Source organism: Apostichopus japonicus, chromosome 9 (assembly GCF_037975245.1).
Source record: "Apostichopus japonicus isolate 1M-3 chromosome 9, ASM3797524v1, whole genome shotgun sequence".
Classification (NCBI taxonomy): Eukaryota; Metazoa; Echinodermata; class Holothuroidea; order Aspidochirotida; family Stichopodidae; genus Apostichopus; species Apostichopus japonicus.
This window is the reverse complement of record NC_092569.1, coordinates 11,651,923-11,670,358: the sequence shown is the minus strand read 5'-3', so window position 1 is coordinate 11,670,358 and position 18,436 is coordinate 11,651,923. Positions and strand designations below refer to the sequence as shown.

The 18,436-nt window shown below is 36.0% G+C and overlaps 1 protein-coding gene across 1 annotated transcript; it reads left to right on the top strand.

Annotated features, from left to right (window-relative positions):
• The first annotated feature begins 2,281 nt into the window (after positions 1-2,281).
• On the top strand, positions 2,282-18,186 carry LOC139974153 (fibrinogen-like protein A). The gene is made up of 5 exons (XM_071981097.1): positions 2,282-2,531; positions 9,226-9,274; positions 9,699-9,875; positions 12,615-12,885; positions 13,170-18,186. Exons 3-5 carry the CDS (start codon positions 9,813-9,815, stop codon positions 13,427-13,429), a joined length of 594 nt encoding a protein of 197 aa, XP_071837198.1. The 5' UTR covers positions 2,282-2,531; positions 9,226-9,274; positions 9,699-9,812; the 3' UTR covers positions 13,430-18,186.
• The last annotated feature ends 250 nt before the right edge of the window (positions 18,187-18,436 follow it).

Below are 18,436 nucleotides of genomic sequence, written 5' to 3'. Positions count from 1 at the left end.
TACATATTATTCCCTTAATCGGACTTGGGTTGTTTGAATACTTAAGCAACGGAACAGGCTCCCAACATGAGGACAATAAATTAATTTTTACATACTTTGTTTTATGGGGTTTTCTTTAAGTCTTCGATTTCCTTTTCCATTATGTCTCTTGCACATAATATCCACACAGGTATTTCAGAGTCGGGTTGATGGCGCTGTGAACTTTTACCGCAATTGGAATGAGTATAAGCATGGGTTCGGTTTCTTACAAAGAGAATTCTGGCTCGGAAACGACAACTCTGCTTACATAACAAACCAAGGAGATTATGAGCTCCGGATTGATTTAGTAAACAGGAACGAAAACGATTACTTTGCAAAGTATGACATTTCAGGATTTCAGATGAGGAAAGTAATTATCGATTGGTCAATCTCGGAGAGTACCAACCTGAAAGTACAGCTAGCAAGTTAATATAGAATTGAATAAAATAACAAAGATTGTTAGGTTTATATCAAATTAATATCATATAGAGAATTACCTTCTGCCATAGCCACTGTGCCTTCTCTCGCAGTCAAGTGATGTACGCAATCAAGGGTTAACTCAATAGAGTGACAAATAAAGACGAAAAAAACGGAACTTTTTTTGTTCAACGTGCTCTATGATATCACACTTGCTTGTTTCACGTTTCAGTTTGGTAAACATGTGACAACTTCAATCAGCTATTTGCAAAACGGTTAGTAAAAATTGTTTGGAAGTGTCATCAATTTCTTAACATTAAATTCCTCTTTAAGAACTAAAAAATGATTTCTCGTTGTTAGAACTTTTCTTATAATTGATTGATATTCGAATCATTTCACGTAACTTTTGAATGCATTTAGGAACTCAACGCAAATTAATCATAGAGCGCATAAACGTTCAATAATAATCACTCCTCGGCAGTAGATCAAACATTCCTGCAATTACTCGGATATACTCTTACTTGTGTAGAAAAAAAAAGTTAAATATTGATGCAAGTCAAATACAATCTTTATGTCATGATATGATCCTGACAAATTTGACAATTTCATAGGTGAGATGAAAATGTAGCCTATACATTCTCTGAAGTAAGGGCCTAATAAGTTTACTATTGTTTGTGTGAAATTTCATGTACCAAACCTGGTGGCAATGAACATTTTGTCTACAAACAGAAACATATCTTTTATGACCTTCCACCGTACCAATGATATTGGTGGATGTGCAAACCTTCACTTTTGTGGCTGGTGGTATGACAACTGCGAATGTACTAATCTCAAGGTGAAACGTATTGAAAATAAATGAGGTTTAGGTAGAAGAAACATGTGAATGTGGATTATGGACACGATGTGTCTCAAGGTGCACATGAGGAGGGCTGAAGGAAGTGGAAAGGGTGGTGGAAAGGGAAGCTTGGGCTGGAGGTTGGTTGAATAATTCATATCTTTGTGTTGAGAAAATGAGGTTGAATGGGGCGAAATTACCACGTATAGGGCGAACTGTGTCAAGATGAATCCGTGTTATGAAGTGTGGAAGGTTGAAGTATCCCCCAAATGCAGTGACAGTTCCCATATTGTTGTCTGTGGATCTGTGGCACAAGAAACTGTCTTGAAAGTTGTGTTGTTTTCACCTTCATATTCTCTTCGGTACTACAGCCAGACTGGTAGAGTTTGACAGGTATATGTGTACTTGGTAGTTTGACTAGTGAAGTATTACGATTCTGAGATGTGTAACTTATAGATTTTACACGTGAAGGAAATAGGAGATTTGTAGCCACAGTAATTGTAGAGACGTTAACACGTAAATAATCTCGAGTAGATTGTACTTTAGTTCATAGCGTTGATTAGTTTATAGCGTTGATTAGTTTATAGCGTTGACGTCACAAAAATAAAGTCCTTCAATACAGTCTTAAGACGATGTGAGCGATGCTTTCAACTGCCTGTCTTAATTGTGCTTTTTTGAGGCCCGCTGGTGGTATATTTATGCTTCATATTCCATAATATGCTAACTTTAACGATCACGGTTTCAGCAGGAGCAATTGATACCAAAACAGTCGATGGAGTAATCGTTCCGATGGTTGAATTAAAGAAACGTCGAATACAGGAACAACAAAAAACCTCGCGCGGTCTCGCTTTTCTATGTAAAATGTAATGTTTATGTTTCATTAAGTTCTCCGTACCTTCGTTCGCGTGTTTCTTTGATCCTTTGTACATGTAGTCATTCATACCAGATATTGCAATGGATTCGATTACGCGACACCAACAACCTTCCTTATTTTTCCTACATTTCCTTCCGCGTTCAATCTCAGTTAATACCACATTGATGCAGATATGATACATAATAAATTTTCCAGTGCCTTGTAGTTTCAATTCCGAAGAAAGAGTAGTGAACGTGTTCATATTTAATCAGACGTTATTTGGTTGTGGACGCATTACTCGTGTGGCAGAACAGAACGTCAAAAATGATGTATCACGTGATAGCTATTACCGTCATTATTTTTTCGATACTGGCTGATGACTTCCTAATGATTTGCGATGGACATATGGTAAGTACTTTATCTAACGATTCATCACCAAGTATTTATCTTGACTATAAACACTGAATTCAATGCCTCTCCGACCTTTGATATGAACATGATAACTTAAAAGCCAATATTCAAAATTCAATATGTAAAAGCGACGCTTGACATAACGTGTAAAGAAATGTCTATCTGTTTAACGTGTCATACCATACGTGTTAACGTGTTAACTAATAATCTGGGGATTGGTGGAACTGTGATTTTGTTCTCATGTAAACAGTGTCCACGAGCTGACCATAATAATCAGCAAACATGTCTTGCAGGACACAAACATAGACTCCCTTTAACCCCCTCCCGCATCCTGACACCCCGCTCTATGTGGTCACCACGAGAGAATGTTGTGACTTTCAAAATGAATGAACTGCTTAATTTTCATTTGCAATATATTGATGGTTTAACCGTGGTCCAAATTCAAATTTGGTAAGCAAAATGAACAGATACGTGTTTCCAGGTATCCAAGTTTCCATAAACAGTTCTATATGGTGACACGATGCATGTTAAAGTTAGCTTTCGGCCGTGCATTGTGTCAAACATACAATCAAAATAACTTTTCCTTCAGGCTGATATTAACACTCAGTCTATGAAACGGGGGATTTTTCCTTTTTTTCTCATATGTAATGCTTGTTAAGATATTCACATACTAAACGCGGCCTGAAATGCTTTAGCCTAAAGCAATTCAATCCTCTGCAGGAAGAAATGTGTGTTTCTAACACGTTGAATCCAACCCTTTATTCGTAATACAATGTCAATTATAGTAACCGTTCACACAATTACTTTCATTTTCATCTTTATAAATTCTGTTAAGTTACTGCTTGAAAGGGTTTCTGAGTATTCGTTCAGTCAAAAGAAGTGATAATTCATATTTGACACTCTCATGGAATCTCTCAATAATACTTTAAATAAGATCATATCTCTCAGTCTTGATTTTTTTGTTTATCAGCAAAGATTAATACGCCTTGCAATACGGTTCAATATACTAAACGTATCTAAAACTGAATCAAAGTCAATTGTGTCAGCAATATTAAATTCAACGCTTATTAATGCCAAGGAGCTAAGTCTTTCTTCAGACATTTTTGATCTTAAGTATGATTTAATCAGTGTCAATCACCTGAAGGACCCTTCTGAAGTGCCAGATGATTTTATAACTGTGTCAATAATCACCTACAAAATCGTCAAATTCGGATTAACATTATATTCCTTGATAGCCGTGAGCATGTCTGTCACTGACTTAGGTCGAATGAGGAAATACTCGGCTTTCTTTAAAGAATTGAGTAAACTGCTAATATTCAGACACAACCCAGTTCTGATCCACATCCCTTTCATAAATTGATGCAAGCTACTGAATGCCTTCCATATCTCCAATGAATGGTGGCATCAAACATGAAATTGTTTTCAATCTAGAGTGGTGGTCCTCAAATCTGGATTCCAATTTAATGCTTAGGGTGTTATACATACGATAAAAAAATATTGATTCTAAATCGAACTACTGGATCGATGGCCGGGTTATCGCGTACATGTTTACCTGTAATGACTTTCGGTCTACGAATTGTGGGTGCTGCAAATTACCCTGCAATGTTTTCCTTTTCAGCATTAGTATTGACCTTTCTAAGCAACTGATGGAAGTGCATGTCAGTTTGATTTCACTCAATGTTTTAAGGGTGGATTTGACAGTGTTACTTGCAATGAAAAGATCAATTGATTCCTTCTGGAGGTATTTTGATAACGTTTTGATATCAATTAATATATCCATCCATATTTCCATAATAAGAAGGAATTCAATCTCTGCTAATGATCCCAAGCAACCCTTCATTTTCAACTGCACTGTCTGCATTTCGTTCTGTTTTACCATGTTTCTCAAGTGCTAACCACAAAGCAGAATATGTTTCTTGGATTGACCTAACTGCTTCTTGCGCACAATACCACCTAGTATCCCTTTATTTTTTTTGCAGCCTTTTGGCAGGGAGTCACATCTCTTTTGGTGCATTTTCGAGAGCATTGGTTGGCTGTTTGTGAAAAAAGTTGTATATTCTTTGATTTCTACAAAATCCCAAACAAGTTACCGGGTCTGTGCATTCAGTACATGCGTCTCACAACACCAGATTTAAGTTATGAGCGCAACAGTGTTCACAGAGTGCAAAATTGTTTTCTTCTGTTACATGTGTCTTTAGGCCAAACATTTAGCTATATGATTGAATTCTTCTAGCCCTAAATCTTTAATTGGTCAAATACGGAATTGGCATTTGATTGTTTTATGTCTGAAAAAAATAGAAACCGTTCTTGAACTATGAAATTTTCTTCAACATATCTGATACAGTAAAAGAGTTGGACCACGTGTGATATATCAACTGTTGAATTATAATTACACCAAACTAATGTGCCTTCTTTACCTTATCAACTAAACGATTTTTAGTACCTCTGTTATGGAATTGATGAATTCATTCTGAATTTGAATACTTAAATAGGTTACATTCTTTGGAGCTGTTGCTAGATGTTTTGCAAAGAAAACGTCGTACTAGACCAACAGTTTTGATTTCAAGAAAGTTACCATCTTGTGACGATTTTCCAAAGCAGGAATTGGAAGTATGTAATTCCCGATCACTATCGACGAAATCATTGTGACCCTGAACGACAGGTTCTGCTTAACTAAGAAGAGTCTTGCATCTTTAAGCCGACATATATCTTTACGATTTTCTATCACTTATCTATCACGAACTGTTGCTCTTGGTTACCCGATTTAATTGATGTCGGTTGTCACAGGGCTTCAATTAATTATCAGTATGCATATCAATGCATTTAGAAGATACTACACTTATTAAGAGCGCTGAGGAGGATACAAGAAAGTCCCGGAAGATGCAAAAATGTTCTCTCATATTGATTTTTAGGGACTAAATACATTTAAGAAAGAGGGGTTACTCTGAAAGTTAACTTATATCGAGATATGAGGTATAAAACACTCTAACCCTCATTTGAGTTAGTGTATAAAATCTCCCTTTTAGAACGGTTTATTGAACCATATATTTTAGTTCTATCATCTTATATACTTTGATTATGTAAAAAAAACAAAAGAACACAAACTGCACTCGTTATTACAACCTTGCTTTTTGAAAAGTTTTGGGACGTAAAATAACTATTTTTTTAGTTTTATAATCACTGCCACATCCGCTTATGCGCTGCCATTGGTAATTCATCATAGTATTTAAACAACTTTTTTTAAATTTCTTTTCCATTAGACTATTGCAGAAGCGATCATTTGTACCAGCATTATTATAGCCAACCGACGAGATCTGTTTTCTTTTACAGTGTAACAAACATACTACGTATTTTTCAGTATTGTACTTCACGGAAGGAAATAGATTGACAGTGCAGCACAGTATCAACATACATTTATAATAGTATGTTATTGTTTCTGTTCTGTATCATGAAGTATATCAATAAAAGCCAGGGTGTCGAGTCACCTTTATATAGACATTTATAGACGGTAAAAACATATATGCCATAATTCAGGAAGATTTAGGACCGTAAGGTCAAGCCTTAATTCATTGTAAACGAATTACGGGATGTCAGGTTTGAAGAAGAACAGGGAAGAGTATATACACGTGAATAATGCATACGAGGATTTAAGAATATATTTATCTATATAGAATTTCTATCCTTTACTAAAGCATATCATGCGTAGTACATTCGATTGTTGAATACGTGGAGTGACTGGCAACTTGTTGTTTCTGTGTCCCCTTGAATTTCTGCCTCAACTGACGTTTTATCCTACTTGCTGTCAATATTTAGAGCATGACCTGGCTAATAAGTCGGACAAACGAGTAATGGCCAAGGGCCACAGCTTTGGGGCACACTAGCCAATATAGCCTTCTAATCATGTTTTTATTGCTGGGTATGCCGCTGGTGCTCGCTGATGAATGGTGTAATGGGTGTTTTTTTGCTCTGGATCCAGATCACGATTAGTCCACCCCTGCTAATAACAGACAATTTCATAAATATTTGGCCAAGTTTGACCTTCGTTGACTTCAATTGACCACTTCAGCTTTGGCGTTTTATGTTTGTGTGCTGCAAAATTTGAGTTGATATATTACAGATTGGAAACACTAAAAACAGATCCGGTAACACATCTTGCGAAATGGACCCTATACCTACCTGGTTACTCAAAGATTGCCTGGAGCCTCTACTACCGATTATTACATCACTGATAAACATATTTCTTCGGAATGGTGAAGTAACTGATAACTTCAAGTCTGCGCACATTCGACCTCTTTTGAAGAAGGCAAGCCTAGATCAGAATATCCTTCAAAACTACCGCCCTCGTCAAAGGTAAGAGAGTTGTCGCTCGGCGCCCTGATCAGTACATGGACGACAACGAACTTCAAGGAAAATATCAAAGTGCCTATACCAAGTTACATTCGACCGAAACAGCCCTAATCAAGGTACAGTCCGACATCATGCATAACATAGACGACGGAAAGGCAGTAGCATTAGTTTTACTGGACTTATCTGCTGCATTTGACACCATCGATCACTCAATTTTGCTAAATCGGGTTCGTAATATGTATGGGATAACCGGAAACGCCTTAAAATGGATGACTTCTTATCTTCAAAATAGACGCCAGTCCGTCGTCATTGATAACATAAAATCTGCACCTTTGTTACTTGAATATGGTGTTCCTCGGGAATCAGTACTAGGACCAAAGTTATACACCATGTATACTAAACCACTGGGCGAGCCTTGGCAGCATGGCCTTGATTACCATATGTATGCTGACGACATCCAAATTTACCTTTCGTTTAAGCCACTTGATTTTCCTGATGCAATTAATCCTTTACATATATTGGAGACATGTCTTGGCGATGTCAGAAAATGGATGGCTGATAACATACTTAAGCTTAACGATGACAAGACAGACTTGATATTTTTCCATTCAAAGCATAGCAAACGAACGATCCACCTTCCTTCATTGAGAATGGGAAATGATGTTATTCCACCCTCGACATCAGTACGGAATCTCGTTGTGTTGTTCGACTCTATTTTTCTATGGAAAACCATATAAATTTAATTAGTCGCTCTTGTTACAACCAATTACGCATCATCGGGAGAATTCGTCCATCCCTTAACGAGGAGGTAACTAATTCTCTCGTCTATTCGCTGGTTACATCTCGTCACGATTACTGTAATACTCTCCTGATTGGAACGTCATGCTCCTCTATCAAAAAACTACAGAGGGTCCAAAATACGGCTGCCAGCATTATCACCAGCAGCCCTTGTTACGAACACATCACTCCTGTACTCCGAGACCTGCGTTGGTTGCCAATTCATCGCAGGATAAATCAAAAGCTCATTCTGCACGTTTCTCGTATTCTTCATGATCAGTCTCCGAGTTATATGACTGATTTGGTGAAACGCTACACGCCAGCTAGAGCATTACGGTCCCAAAGTCATCGTTCTCTAGTCATTCCTCGTACTAACAAAGTCACATATGGAGATTGTTCTTTTAGTGCAGCAGGTCCTAAACTCTGGAATTCTCTTCCTCATCACTTGAGAAATGTCACATCTATTGACACTTTAAAGAAGCATTTGAAAACTAATCTTTTTAGGCTTTAGTATGGGCATTAATCTTATTTACATTACATTGTTTTATTCACATTACTGTGCCCAGTTTTATGTATATTTATATTTTAATGTGCTTAATTGTGTTTTATAACCCTGTCTTATATCATTTTTTTACTTTTACTGCTGTTGTTATTACTATTAGATTTTCTTAAGTTTGGTAACTTTATATTCCAGGTATTGGTTCTTTTGTACAGTGCTCGTGAGCATGTTTTATTTCATAATAACAGCACTTTAATATATGGCATTTATTTATTACATTCGACAAAGGTATCGGTCATTTTGTCATTTTGGTAGGACGAAACGGTAAACGTTTGAACATTTGAGCTTTAACATTGATGCATGACGTCATAAATGACTGATGCCATGCATAACATACATACCCGGACGCACTCTCAAATTTTATGTTTGGATGTCCATTGACCTTACGATTTTCGGGGCGTTAGTGGCAACCTTTTGTGCATACCTAGTTACATAGGCATTCGTTAGACCATGGGTAGTGTTGATCCCTCCAGTTTGAAGTACGATTCGATTTGACGATTGGAATTCGAACCAAGACAGGCAATGGCTTAATTGAGAGAGATTTGACTAAGAGTACAAATGGATGGAGGATTAAAATGAGAGACACTTCCTGAAAATAATTGTATGTTTTTAGTAAATTAAATGCGATTGACAAGTCTTCACTCGCCTTTCCTACTAAAAAAAACATATTACTCTTTTACCAACCACTAAAACAATCAACATTAGATCATATGCACGTAAATGAGTTTACAGGACTATGTCCCGGATTCAAGCCAGTGGATTGCAGAGAGTGGGATGGGTAGCATGGAGTAATCACACTGGTTTATGTCCCTTTTATCATATCTAATATGAAGACAATATTTATGTCCATAGTGGAGGTGTCCGGCATATCAAGCACTTTAGTGGTTTAAGTAAAATTGACATGAAACTAAATTGACACTAAAAGTGTTCATCCCGTGCCACTTGTTTTTCTTTCGTTTTATTCCACGGCTTTCATTAATTTATAAGCTTCCGTGTTTTCCTTCAAAGGTAAACCCAATTCATGATGACAATTCACGTGTGAAAAGAAGCACTGATGGTAAGTTCTCTTGCTGGAATTAAAGTTTTGTTGAAGTGTGACAATTATTTTACTCATTGAAAAACAGTAAGACATTAAGGATATTCAGTATATTTCAATGAAGTTACATTATTATTCACACCATTGAAAATTTGTAGAAGGAAACTAAGCAGGAGCAGTTCACTGGTTATAGATACATGTACCACCGAGAAGTATACTTTATTAGCGGTCGAATTTGTTGGCAAACTCAGAATTGTTGAAGTGAGAATACACTATGTAAAGCGCATTTTGCTGACCAAGGTTTCCATTTCCTCTCTTGATAAAGAAATACATAAATCGGGCTTAGATAATTTAACAATATGATACCTACTGACAACACATTTTAAGAGGGCAATCAGCAACATCTTTGATCTAATCGTTTCTGCTATTTTTAATAATGTTTTAGGTAACGCGTATTTCTACTATCAAGAACCACAATATCCAAGAGATTGCAAAGATGTTTACAACAATCGTTGCGAATTTCAAACTCAAGAATCTGGAGTTTATATGATCCAGCCTGATGGTGGCACCAGAACCTTTCAACGTGTTTTGTAATAATTCAGTTGATGGCGGTAAATGGACGGTGAGTAGGCTGTAAGGTTATAATGACTCAATTCATCTCTGCAGACTATCAACTTGAAGATTAATTGTTCCATTGACTCTTAATCTGTTACCCAACGTCTTCTGTATGTATGTATGTATGTGCGTGCGTGTGTGTGTATATATATATATATATATATATATATATATATATATATATATATATAGAGTAGGTTGGTTGGCGTCTATCTTGGCGCAGAGTGCTCTATGTCCGGGGGACAGAGCGGAATATATGTTGAGACTAGTGGAACACTAATAGTTGTAACTCAGAGTTTCACGCGTTGAGCGATCATCAGACTCAGACAACAGAGTTGTCTGATGATCGCTCAACGCGTGAAACTCTGATTTACAACTACTAGTGTTCCACTTGTCTCAACTAGTCTCAACATATATATATATATATATATATATATATATATATATATATATATATATATATATATATATATATATATATCAAATTTAGTAAAATAGTTATAAAAGGATACAGGAGTTTGATATTGAAAAACATATATAATACAATCGCATCAGTAGTAAAATATTGAAGAAACAAACTTGAAGTGCTGTCACTCCTGCATGCCATTATTGCGCAAGATGTTCATCAAAGTGGAAATGCTGCTTTAAACGGACTTTATTTTTATGAAATGAAATGGGGGTGTAGGCGGTTTTACACTATCTAACGCAACGTAGTGGCCAAGATTCTTCGTTAGATAAAGGTAGAGGCATTGCTATATTGAATCACTCAGACTATCAAGCCGAAATTGAAAGGCAATTAGCTAGTCACCACTACGAAAAGTTAACAAGTGATATGACGTTTCAAACTAAAAGTTTAGTCCAGGAAACACTAATTGATATGTTCTCTGCAAAAGAGATCGATAAAAGCACCTTCGAGTACTTGTCACCATATAGCCACAAGATCCGCACACCGGTCATATATGTTCTACCAAAAATTCATAAAGCACCCCCGGCTAACTCAAAATTTGCCGGTAGACCGATAATAAGTGGAAACGGATCACCGACCGAAAAAATATCGGAATTTGTGAACTATTTCTTGCTTCCTATTGTAATAAAACAAAGCACTTATGTGAAAGACACAAATCACATTCTGCAAATTTTGGAAGCCACCCCGTTACCAAAAACGGTAGTACTCGCTACACTCGATGTCGTCGCCATGTATACCAATACTCCCCAAGAGGAGGCATTAGATATATGTCAAGAAGTCTATGAAAAGACGGAACAAAGCGAATATGGAATAAATAAAATATCTTCCATATCCATGCGCAAACTAATTGAACTCATCTTAACAAGAAACTGTTTCGAGTTCTATAACCAATTCTATCTACAAAAGATCGGTTGCGCCATGGGTAGCCAAGCCTCTCCGGAAATCTGCGATATCGTCATGCATAGACTTGAAAACCAGATTTTACCGACAGATAATAAACTCTTAAAATGGCTCCGCTATAGAGATGACATTCTATTGCTCTACGACGGTACACATCAGGAACTTGAACACCTAGTAAAAAAGTTGAATGAAATTCACCGCTTCTTAAAGTTTACGGTAGAAATATCAAACACCGAGGTAACATACCTAGATTTGAAAATCTTCAAAGGTACAAGGCTCGAAACCAATGGGTTATTAGACACTAAAGTCCACACCAAACCCACGGAAACCTTTCAATACCTCGACAGAAACTCTGCACACCCACTTGCCACTTTTAAAGGCTTCATTAAAGGGGAAATATTACGATACGCACGTCTCTGTAACAACGAGACTGACTTCTAGAGAAAAAGAATGCGTTCACAGAGAAACTGTTACTCCGTAACTATAAGAAAGAGGAAATTGCCACAGCCGCTAAAGGCATAAAATTTGAAACCCGTAGGCAATACCTCACAACCAATCCTAAACAAAAGGAACCACCACTGGTGTTCAAGCTTACCTATACACCCCACATCAGAACCACGCATTTGAAAAAAAGCACTTTTGAAGCATTGGCACTTAATTTCGCAACACGCGGAATTATCCAAACTGTTTCCAAAAGAACCGATTCTTGCCTATAAAAGGGCCCCAAATCTCAAAGATTTACTTGTTAACTCAAGGTTTCGTACTAACGAAGATTCAGCTGACTCTCAAGGTTCACACGAAGCTCTTTTAGATGCTCTTATAGATGCACTATGAGTCCATAAAAACTCGTGCACAGAAAATAGATGCATTTTGAGAACGAGACGCTCATGCCGAATATAAAATATTCAAAGGCTTACTACTAATGAAGCTCCTCCTACAAAAGTTGAGAGCAGAAACCGGTCTAGTTGGTCATAAGAACCTACGCTAGTCTTTCTTACTATTAAAAGTACACTCAATTCACCTAATAGGTGCAATTATTTTCACCATGAGGAGCATGCTATAAGTTCATGTTCTTCGGGCCCTCCCTTAAAAATACATCAGTTTCTTGGCCACTACGTTGCGTTAGATAGTGTAAAACCGCCTACACCCCCATTTCATTGAAAAGCATATATAATACAATCGCATCAGTAGTAAAATATTGAAGAAACAAAATTGAAGTGCTGTCACTCCTGCATGCCATTATTGCGCAAGATGTTCATCAAAGTGGAAATGCTTCTTTAAACGGACTTTATTTTTACATACTTTGATTTATGGGGTTTTCTTTAAGTCTTCGATTTCCTTTTCCATTACGTCCCTTACATGCACATAATTTCCCCACAGGTATTTCAGCGTCGGGTTGATGGCGCTGTGAACTTTTATCGTAATTGGAATGAGTATAAGCATGGGTTCGGTTTCCTACAAAGAGAATTCTGGCTCGGAAACGACAACATTGCTTACATAACAAACCAAGGAGATTATGAGCTCCGGATTGATTTAGTTAACACGAACGGAAACGATTACTTTGCAAAATATGACCTTTTCAGGATTTCAGATGAGGGAACTAATTATCGAATGGTTAATCTCGGAGAGTACCAACCTGAAAGTACAGCTAGTAAGTTATATAGATTTGTTTTTGTCTATGTGCTCTATGATATCAAACCTGCTTGTTTCACATTTCATTTTGGTAAAAATGTAATAACTTCAATCAGATAAACACAAGACTGTAATTGAAGTGTCATCAATATATTTTCATTAAATTGCTCTTTTAAAGGCCAAAAATTACTTCTTTTTGTTAGAACTTTGCTAATACTATGTGAAACGTTTAATACTAGTAATTCATCTGCAGGCGATGAAAAATTCCCGCAATTGTTTACCATTGTTTTTATGAAATCTCAGGTACCAATCCTGGTGGCAGTGAACATTTTGCTTACCACAGAAACTTATCTTTTACGACCTTCGACCGTACCAATGATGTTGGTGGGTGTGCAAACCTTCACTTTGGTGGCTGGTGGTATAACAACTGCGAATATACTAATCTCAATGGGTTGTACTTCGGCTGTGATGGATGCTACCAGAGTATCGAATGGAGAAGCCTTCCCGGAGGTTGCTGCAATATCAAGTTTACCGAAATGAAGCTTCGCCCAATCTCCCCTTGAGTAACCATTTTAGCATTGCTTACCTGACAGGAGGGATACAGGTGTAACATACTTCCTCGCAAATCCCCACTGTCGGTTATTAAAATATTTTAACAGTGATTTTTTATTCAACTAATTACATAACTATGTGATTTGTACGCATATAATTTGCTTCATTTAATTAGATAATGTAGTCGGCAACCCAGTTGTAACAACCATAACTGTTTTTTGTTATGAAATAAGTGTGAATAACTTCAATCGTCAAACTTTCTAAAGCATACACTCATGCATGGGAGGGGAGTGGTTCATGATGGCGAGCTATACGAGACTCAACGAGATTTTAAATTGAAGATACCTGACGACAAGGTTGGACATACCCGTGTACATCAAATGCTAGCTACTTAATCTCCCTTTTCATTTTTACGGGTGACATTCATTTTTCAAGCTGCAAGTGTATTTTATAAAAAAAAAAACAATCTAAAACATTCACCTTGATGGGCAATTCACATATTAGCTTAATAAAGTCTCGCTTTTCTTGCTTTCTGTCAATCAAGAATACATAACTGGTGTTACTCTCGAAATTCCTCCTTTACAGTAAAGCATACATAGAGAGCAAATTGTGTAGGTGAGCCTGATTTGGAGGATTTATGTAATATATTTCTCATTGTTTGTGGTACTATGAACATTCCATTGCCTCGATATCAAAATTGGACCCGATATATACTAACACATACTTGTCAAAGAATGCTTAAATGCATATTAATGCCTTTTCGAAGAAAAAAAACAGGCAAAAAAGCTGAGAATTTAAAAATATTTAGCATTTTTAGCAGACCTAATATCTGAAACTTGGCATGCATACATTTCTGTTTGTATAGTTAAGCCTTTCATTTCAAACTTTGACTTCAGATTGTAGTAGTTTCCCAATTGTTTTATGCCATGAATATGCAACAACAACATAATATCTGACTCCTTTATGCTACGAAAATTGACATATGAGCTCAAACTGAGGTGGTTATGTCCGAACTGGTAAGAGTACCGTGTGTAAAAGCTTAAGTAAAAACGACTTTATCAAAGTTGTTATAGGCCTGTGTCGTACATTAAACAGTATGCTATTAGATAATTAGAGTAGAAATAAATAAATGGCCAACATTTTTCTCCAGAATTTGACGGGATAATGTTCTCTTTCCTGTACGTCCCTTGTTGCGACTACAATCAGAACATTACTTTGCTTGGAAATCCAGAGAAACGGAGAATTTCGAGTTAGTGGTTTGTTTTTTTAATTTCGCGTGGTAGCCTGTTCTCTTTATAGTTTCTTGTTATTAATGAATCGTGTTCAATTCAAAATGGAGCTGACAGAGGCACCATTGATATAACTATGTGGACTATTTGGTGCTACTGGAACCCTAACATTTTCTACGTCTGTCATAATATCAACACAACCAGGAGATGCAGTAGCTCTCTATTTCACCTTCCCAGCATCCGTCGCCATTTTGAATACAGTACTACAACAGCGATTGTCTCAATTCTGTACATTTGTTTTCATTTGTATCTCTCATCTTGCTGTTGTCGTTTACGTTAGTCAACCGTCATTCATATTCGACAGGCAAAATGAAGCTTTCCTTGATAATTCAAATGTTTGTCGTTGTGGCATAATTTTGGTACTTTCAAGCTCGTTATCTATCGGGCTACAATTTACACTTCAGAATTATAAATGCATACACCAAACTACCCATCACTTATTGCGTCACCATTTATTTGGATTTATGTTAATATTGTCCACATTGTTATGTTTATATATCGATACTATATCCCTTTATCTACCAGCATCTTTCTTGTTGTATTTTCCTTCGATTTTGACGGGTATATTGTACTTCTTGTGCTATTGGTTTACAAGGCTTGCAGTATTCTCCAAAAGTCCTGTTATCGTGTCGACAACAATGACGTTGGAAGTCGCTACAACATATTTCGTTCAATTATTATTTTTAATTTTTCACTTAAAAGTGACCGTTGGTGGGGCACTTATTACTGTTTCTTGCGTTAGGGTTGCATTATGAAAATTTTATGAAAATGTAAATGTTTTGAATTGCCATGATGATGACAAAGTTGGCGAACTAATACCATACTCAGGCAGACTTCATATACTTGCACAACTTGTTTTTAGCAAACAAAACCTCAACATTTGATTGTAAATTGATAACATTGACAGAAAAAGTTTTTTATTGTTCTCATTGAAACAACTTCTGATTTTTTTTTGTATTCTGAAAAGACTTTTTTTTTTTTAAGCCATCATTTATTGTTCATCTTTTGCAACAACAACATTCATTACATATTTTCCTTAAAGTACATAAACGCAAACATTCTGGATTAAAACCTTTATACGTATAAACAAAACAGTAATGGCATAACATCAACCACTATTCTTCAAATAAAAATGGGTACGTACTAAAAGTGGCCTTTAAGGTCTGGAACGGAAACGGCCCACGTAATTTGTTCTTATGTAATTGATGTTTCACTTGTAGTTGAAATTTGAACTTATACAAAAATTCGTTTACAATTAACGAACCATTGTTAACTTTCTTCTGAAAAATGTAATATTTGATATAAAATTAGAAAGTTCAATGGATGTTTTGATAACAGTTGATATCCAAAGAAAACGTCTTTCTTTGAAAAAACAAACTGTTTATTGAAAATGTTTTGCTCAACGTCTAAAATAAAGCTAGCACTAATATTACATTCCCAAAAAAAGATGTTCTATTGTTTCATCATTAACTCCGCAGAAATTACAACGAGGGTTATCTGTCATTTTCATTTGAAATAATAAATAATTTGTTCCCAAAATACGGTGAAGAAAGCGATACTGGAAATACTGTATACTTGTTTCCCTTAAAGACTTAAACGGAATTTGAAAGATAACATTCCATTGACTCTCATTAAAATCAAACTTATCTTTCCATTTAACAATAGACTTAGGGCGAGTGATTACTCTTTGAATAAGCTGCTTATAAATGAACCGTGACTGATATTAAATAGCCTGAGTGTTCAATGTTTCAGGATTAGTATTACTGTGATTCAATGACCTTCTCCAATGACCTGGAATAGCACTAATTACACCATAGTAAATAGTGAGAGGACAATTAATATGATACTTTTCTCTAAAGTCAGAAAAAGATAAAAGATTACCACCCTCATTAGTAAGATCGCTTACAAATTTGATTCCATTGTTATACCATGCTTTATAAAAAATAATACGATTATTCACCTATATGTTGTGATTATTCCATATCATTTGACTAACATAATTTTCAGTGACATCTTTTAAGGTGAAGAGAGTCCAACCGTGTAAAATACCATTGATAAATACATTATTTGTGTGTATATCAACTGCCTTATAATTACAATCAAAAACCAAATGGGCCCCATAATCCTTAAGGTAATAATTAAAGAACAACTTCCAAAAAGCAGTGTTATTACTAGTATAACGCTTAACCCATGAACATTTTAAACCGTGTATGAAACTTTTAATATGAGTTGCATTCAACCCACCTTCTGAGATAGGGCTAATCAACGTATTACGTTTAATCTTGTCTGGTTTCCCATGCCAGATGAATTTGAATAAATAGTTTCCAGTTGCTTGATAAAACAATCCGGAGGATTTGGAAAGCATTGAAATAAGTACACAAACTGGGAAATACCAAAGCTTTTAACCAGAATAATTTTACCAATTGGGGTTAAACCACGACATAACCACAAATTCAAAATACTCTTTAGCCGAGATAATTTTGGCATAAAATTCAGCCTGAAAAGGCTGTCACGGTCATTACTCACAACGATTCCTAAAGCAGTAACTTGGCTTTCAGTCCACTTGAACGAATACAAATCAATAAAATTTGGTTTACGACCAATGAAAGGACCAAGGCGGAAAATATTGGACTTGTCAAAGTTAATTTTAAGTCCTGAGGCCAATTCAAAATGCTTCAAAACTAAAACAGTTTCCTTTAATGAATTATAAGAACCATCTAAAAACAAAACTGTGTCGGCTGCATACTGAAGGATTTTAAGCTCCTCATTAAGAACAGAAATACCTTTAATACTCTTATTAGCATTAATTTTCATAGCCAGCAGTTCTACACAAACTATAAAAATATAGGGACTTAAGGGACAGCCTTGTCTAACACCTCTAGTAATATCAAAATAATGAGATGCAAAACCATTATTGCAAGAACATGCGTAGAGGGTACGAACCCACTGACAAAAGTTATCATGAAACTTGAATAAATGTAAGCAGTGAAAAATAAAGTCCCAATTCAACCTATCAAAAGCCTTTTCAAAATCAATAAAAAGTAAAATCTAGGGATCGAATTATTCCTACAATAGTCCATAGTGTCCAAAATACAGCGAATATTCTGAAAATACAACTAAAAGACAATTGTTATCAGAGAGCATTTACTGCGGCCATCCTTTATTCTAATGGATTGCCAAAGTGCATCACTCTATAGAGTGAGTGTCACATCACGTGTCAAATATTTGTAAAACATGGATATAAAATTGATATTAGACTTTTAAAATATGACATATTCTGTGTTATTTTAGGTTACTTTTCTGTATGTTATAAAGTATGCTGATAACAGACTATGTAACTAAGGTGTGGCTTAGCCACAAGCGTGGGAATCGTTAACCAACCACTGCCCCGTTTGAGGAAAGAGAGGGGTGGCAGAGAAAGCTACCACCAGAAAGTGAACTCTCTGACTTTATAGATGATTCGGTAGATGGATTTATTAGTGTGCATTTTTTTTAAACAAATAAAGTTACAAACGTAATATAATATGCATCATATTTCAGCTTCGATGGACTCGGAATTCCCATACTTGTAAAATGTTTTTTTCTTTCGTTTCATCTTTAGCGGCAGCGGCATGATTGTTAAACAGAGGCTGTGAGTATTAAATCCAATATGATCCTGTTCATTCCAAGCTCAGAAACGAATATTGCGCACCGGACAATATCTCTAATGAAAACACAATGTGGATCAGA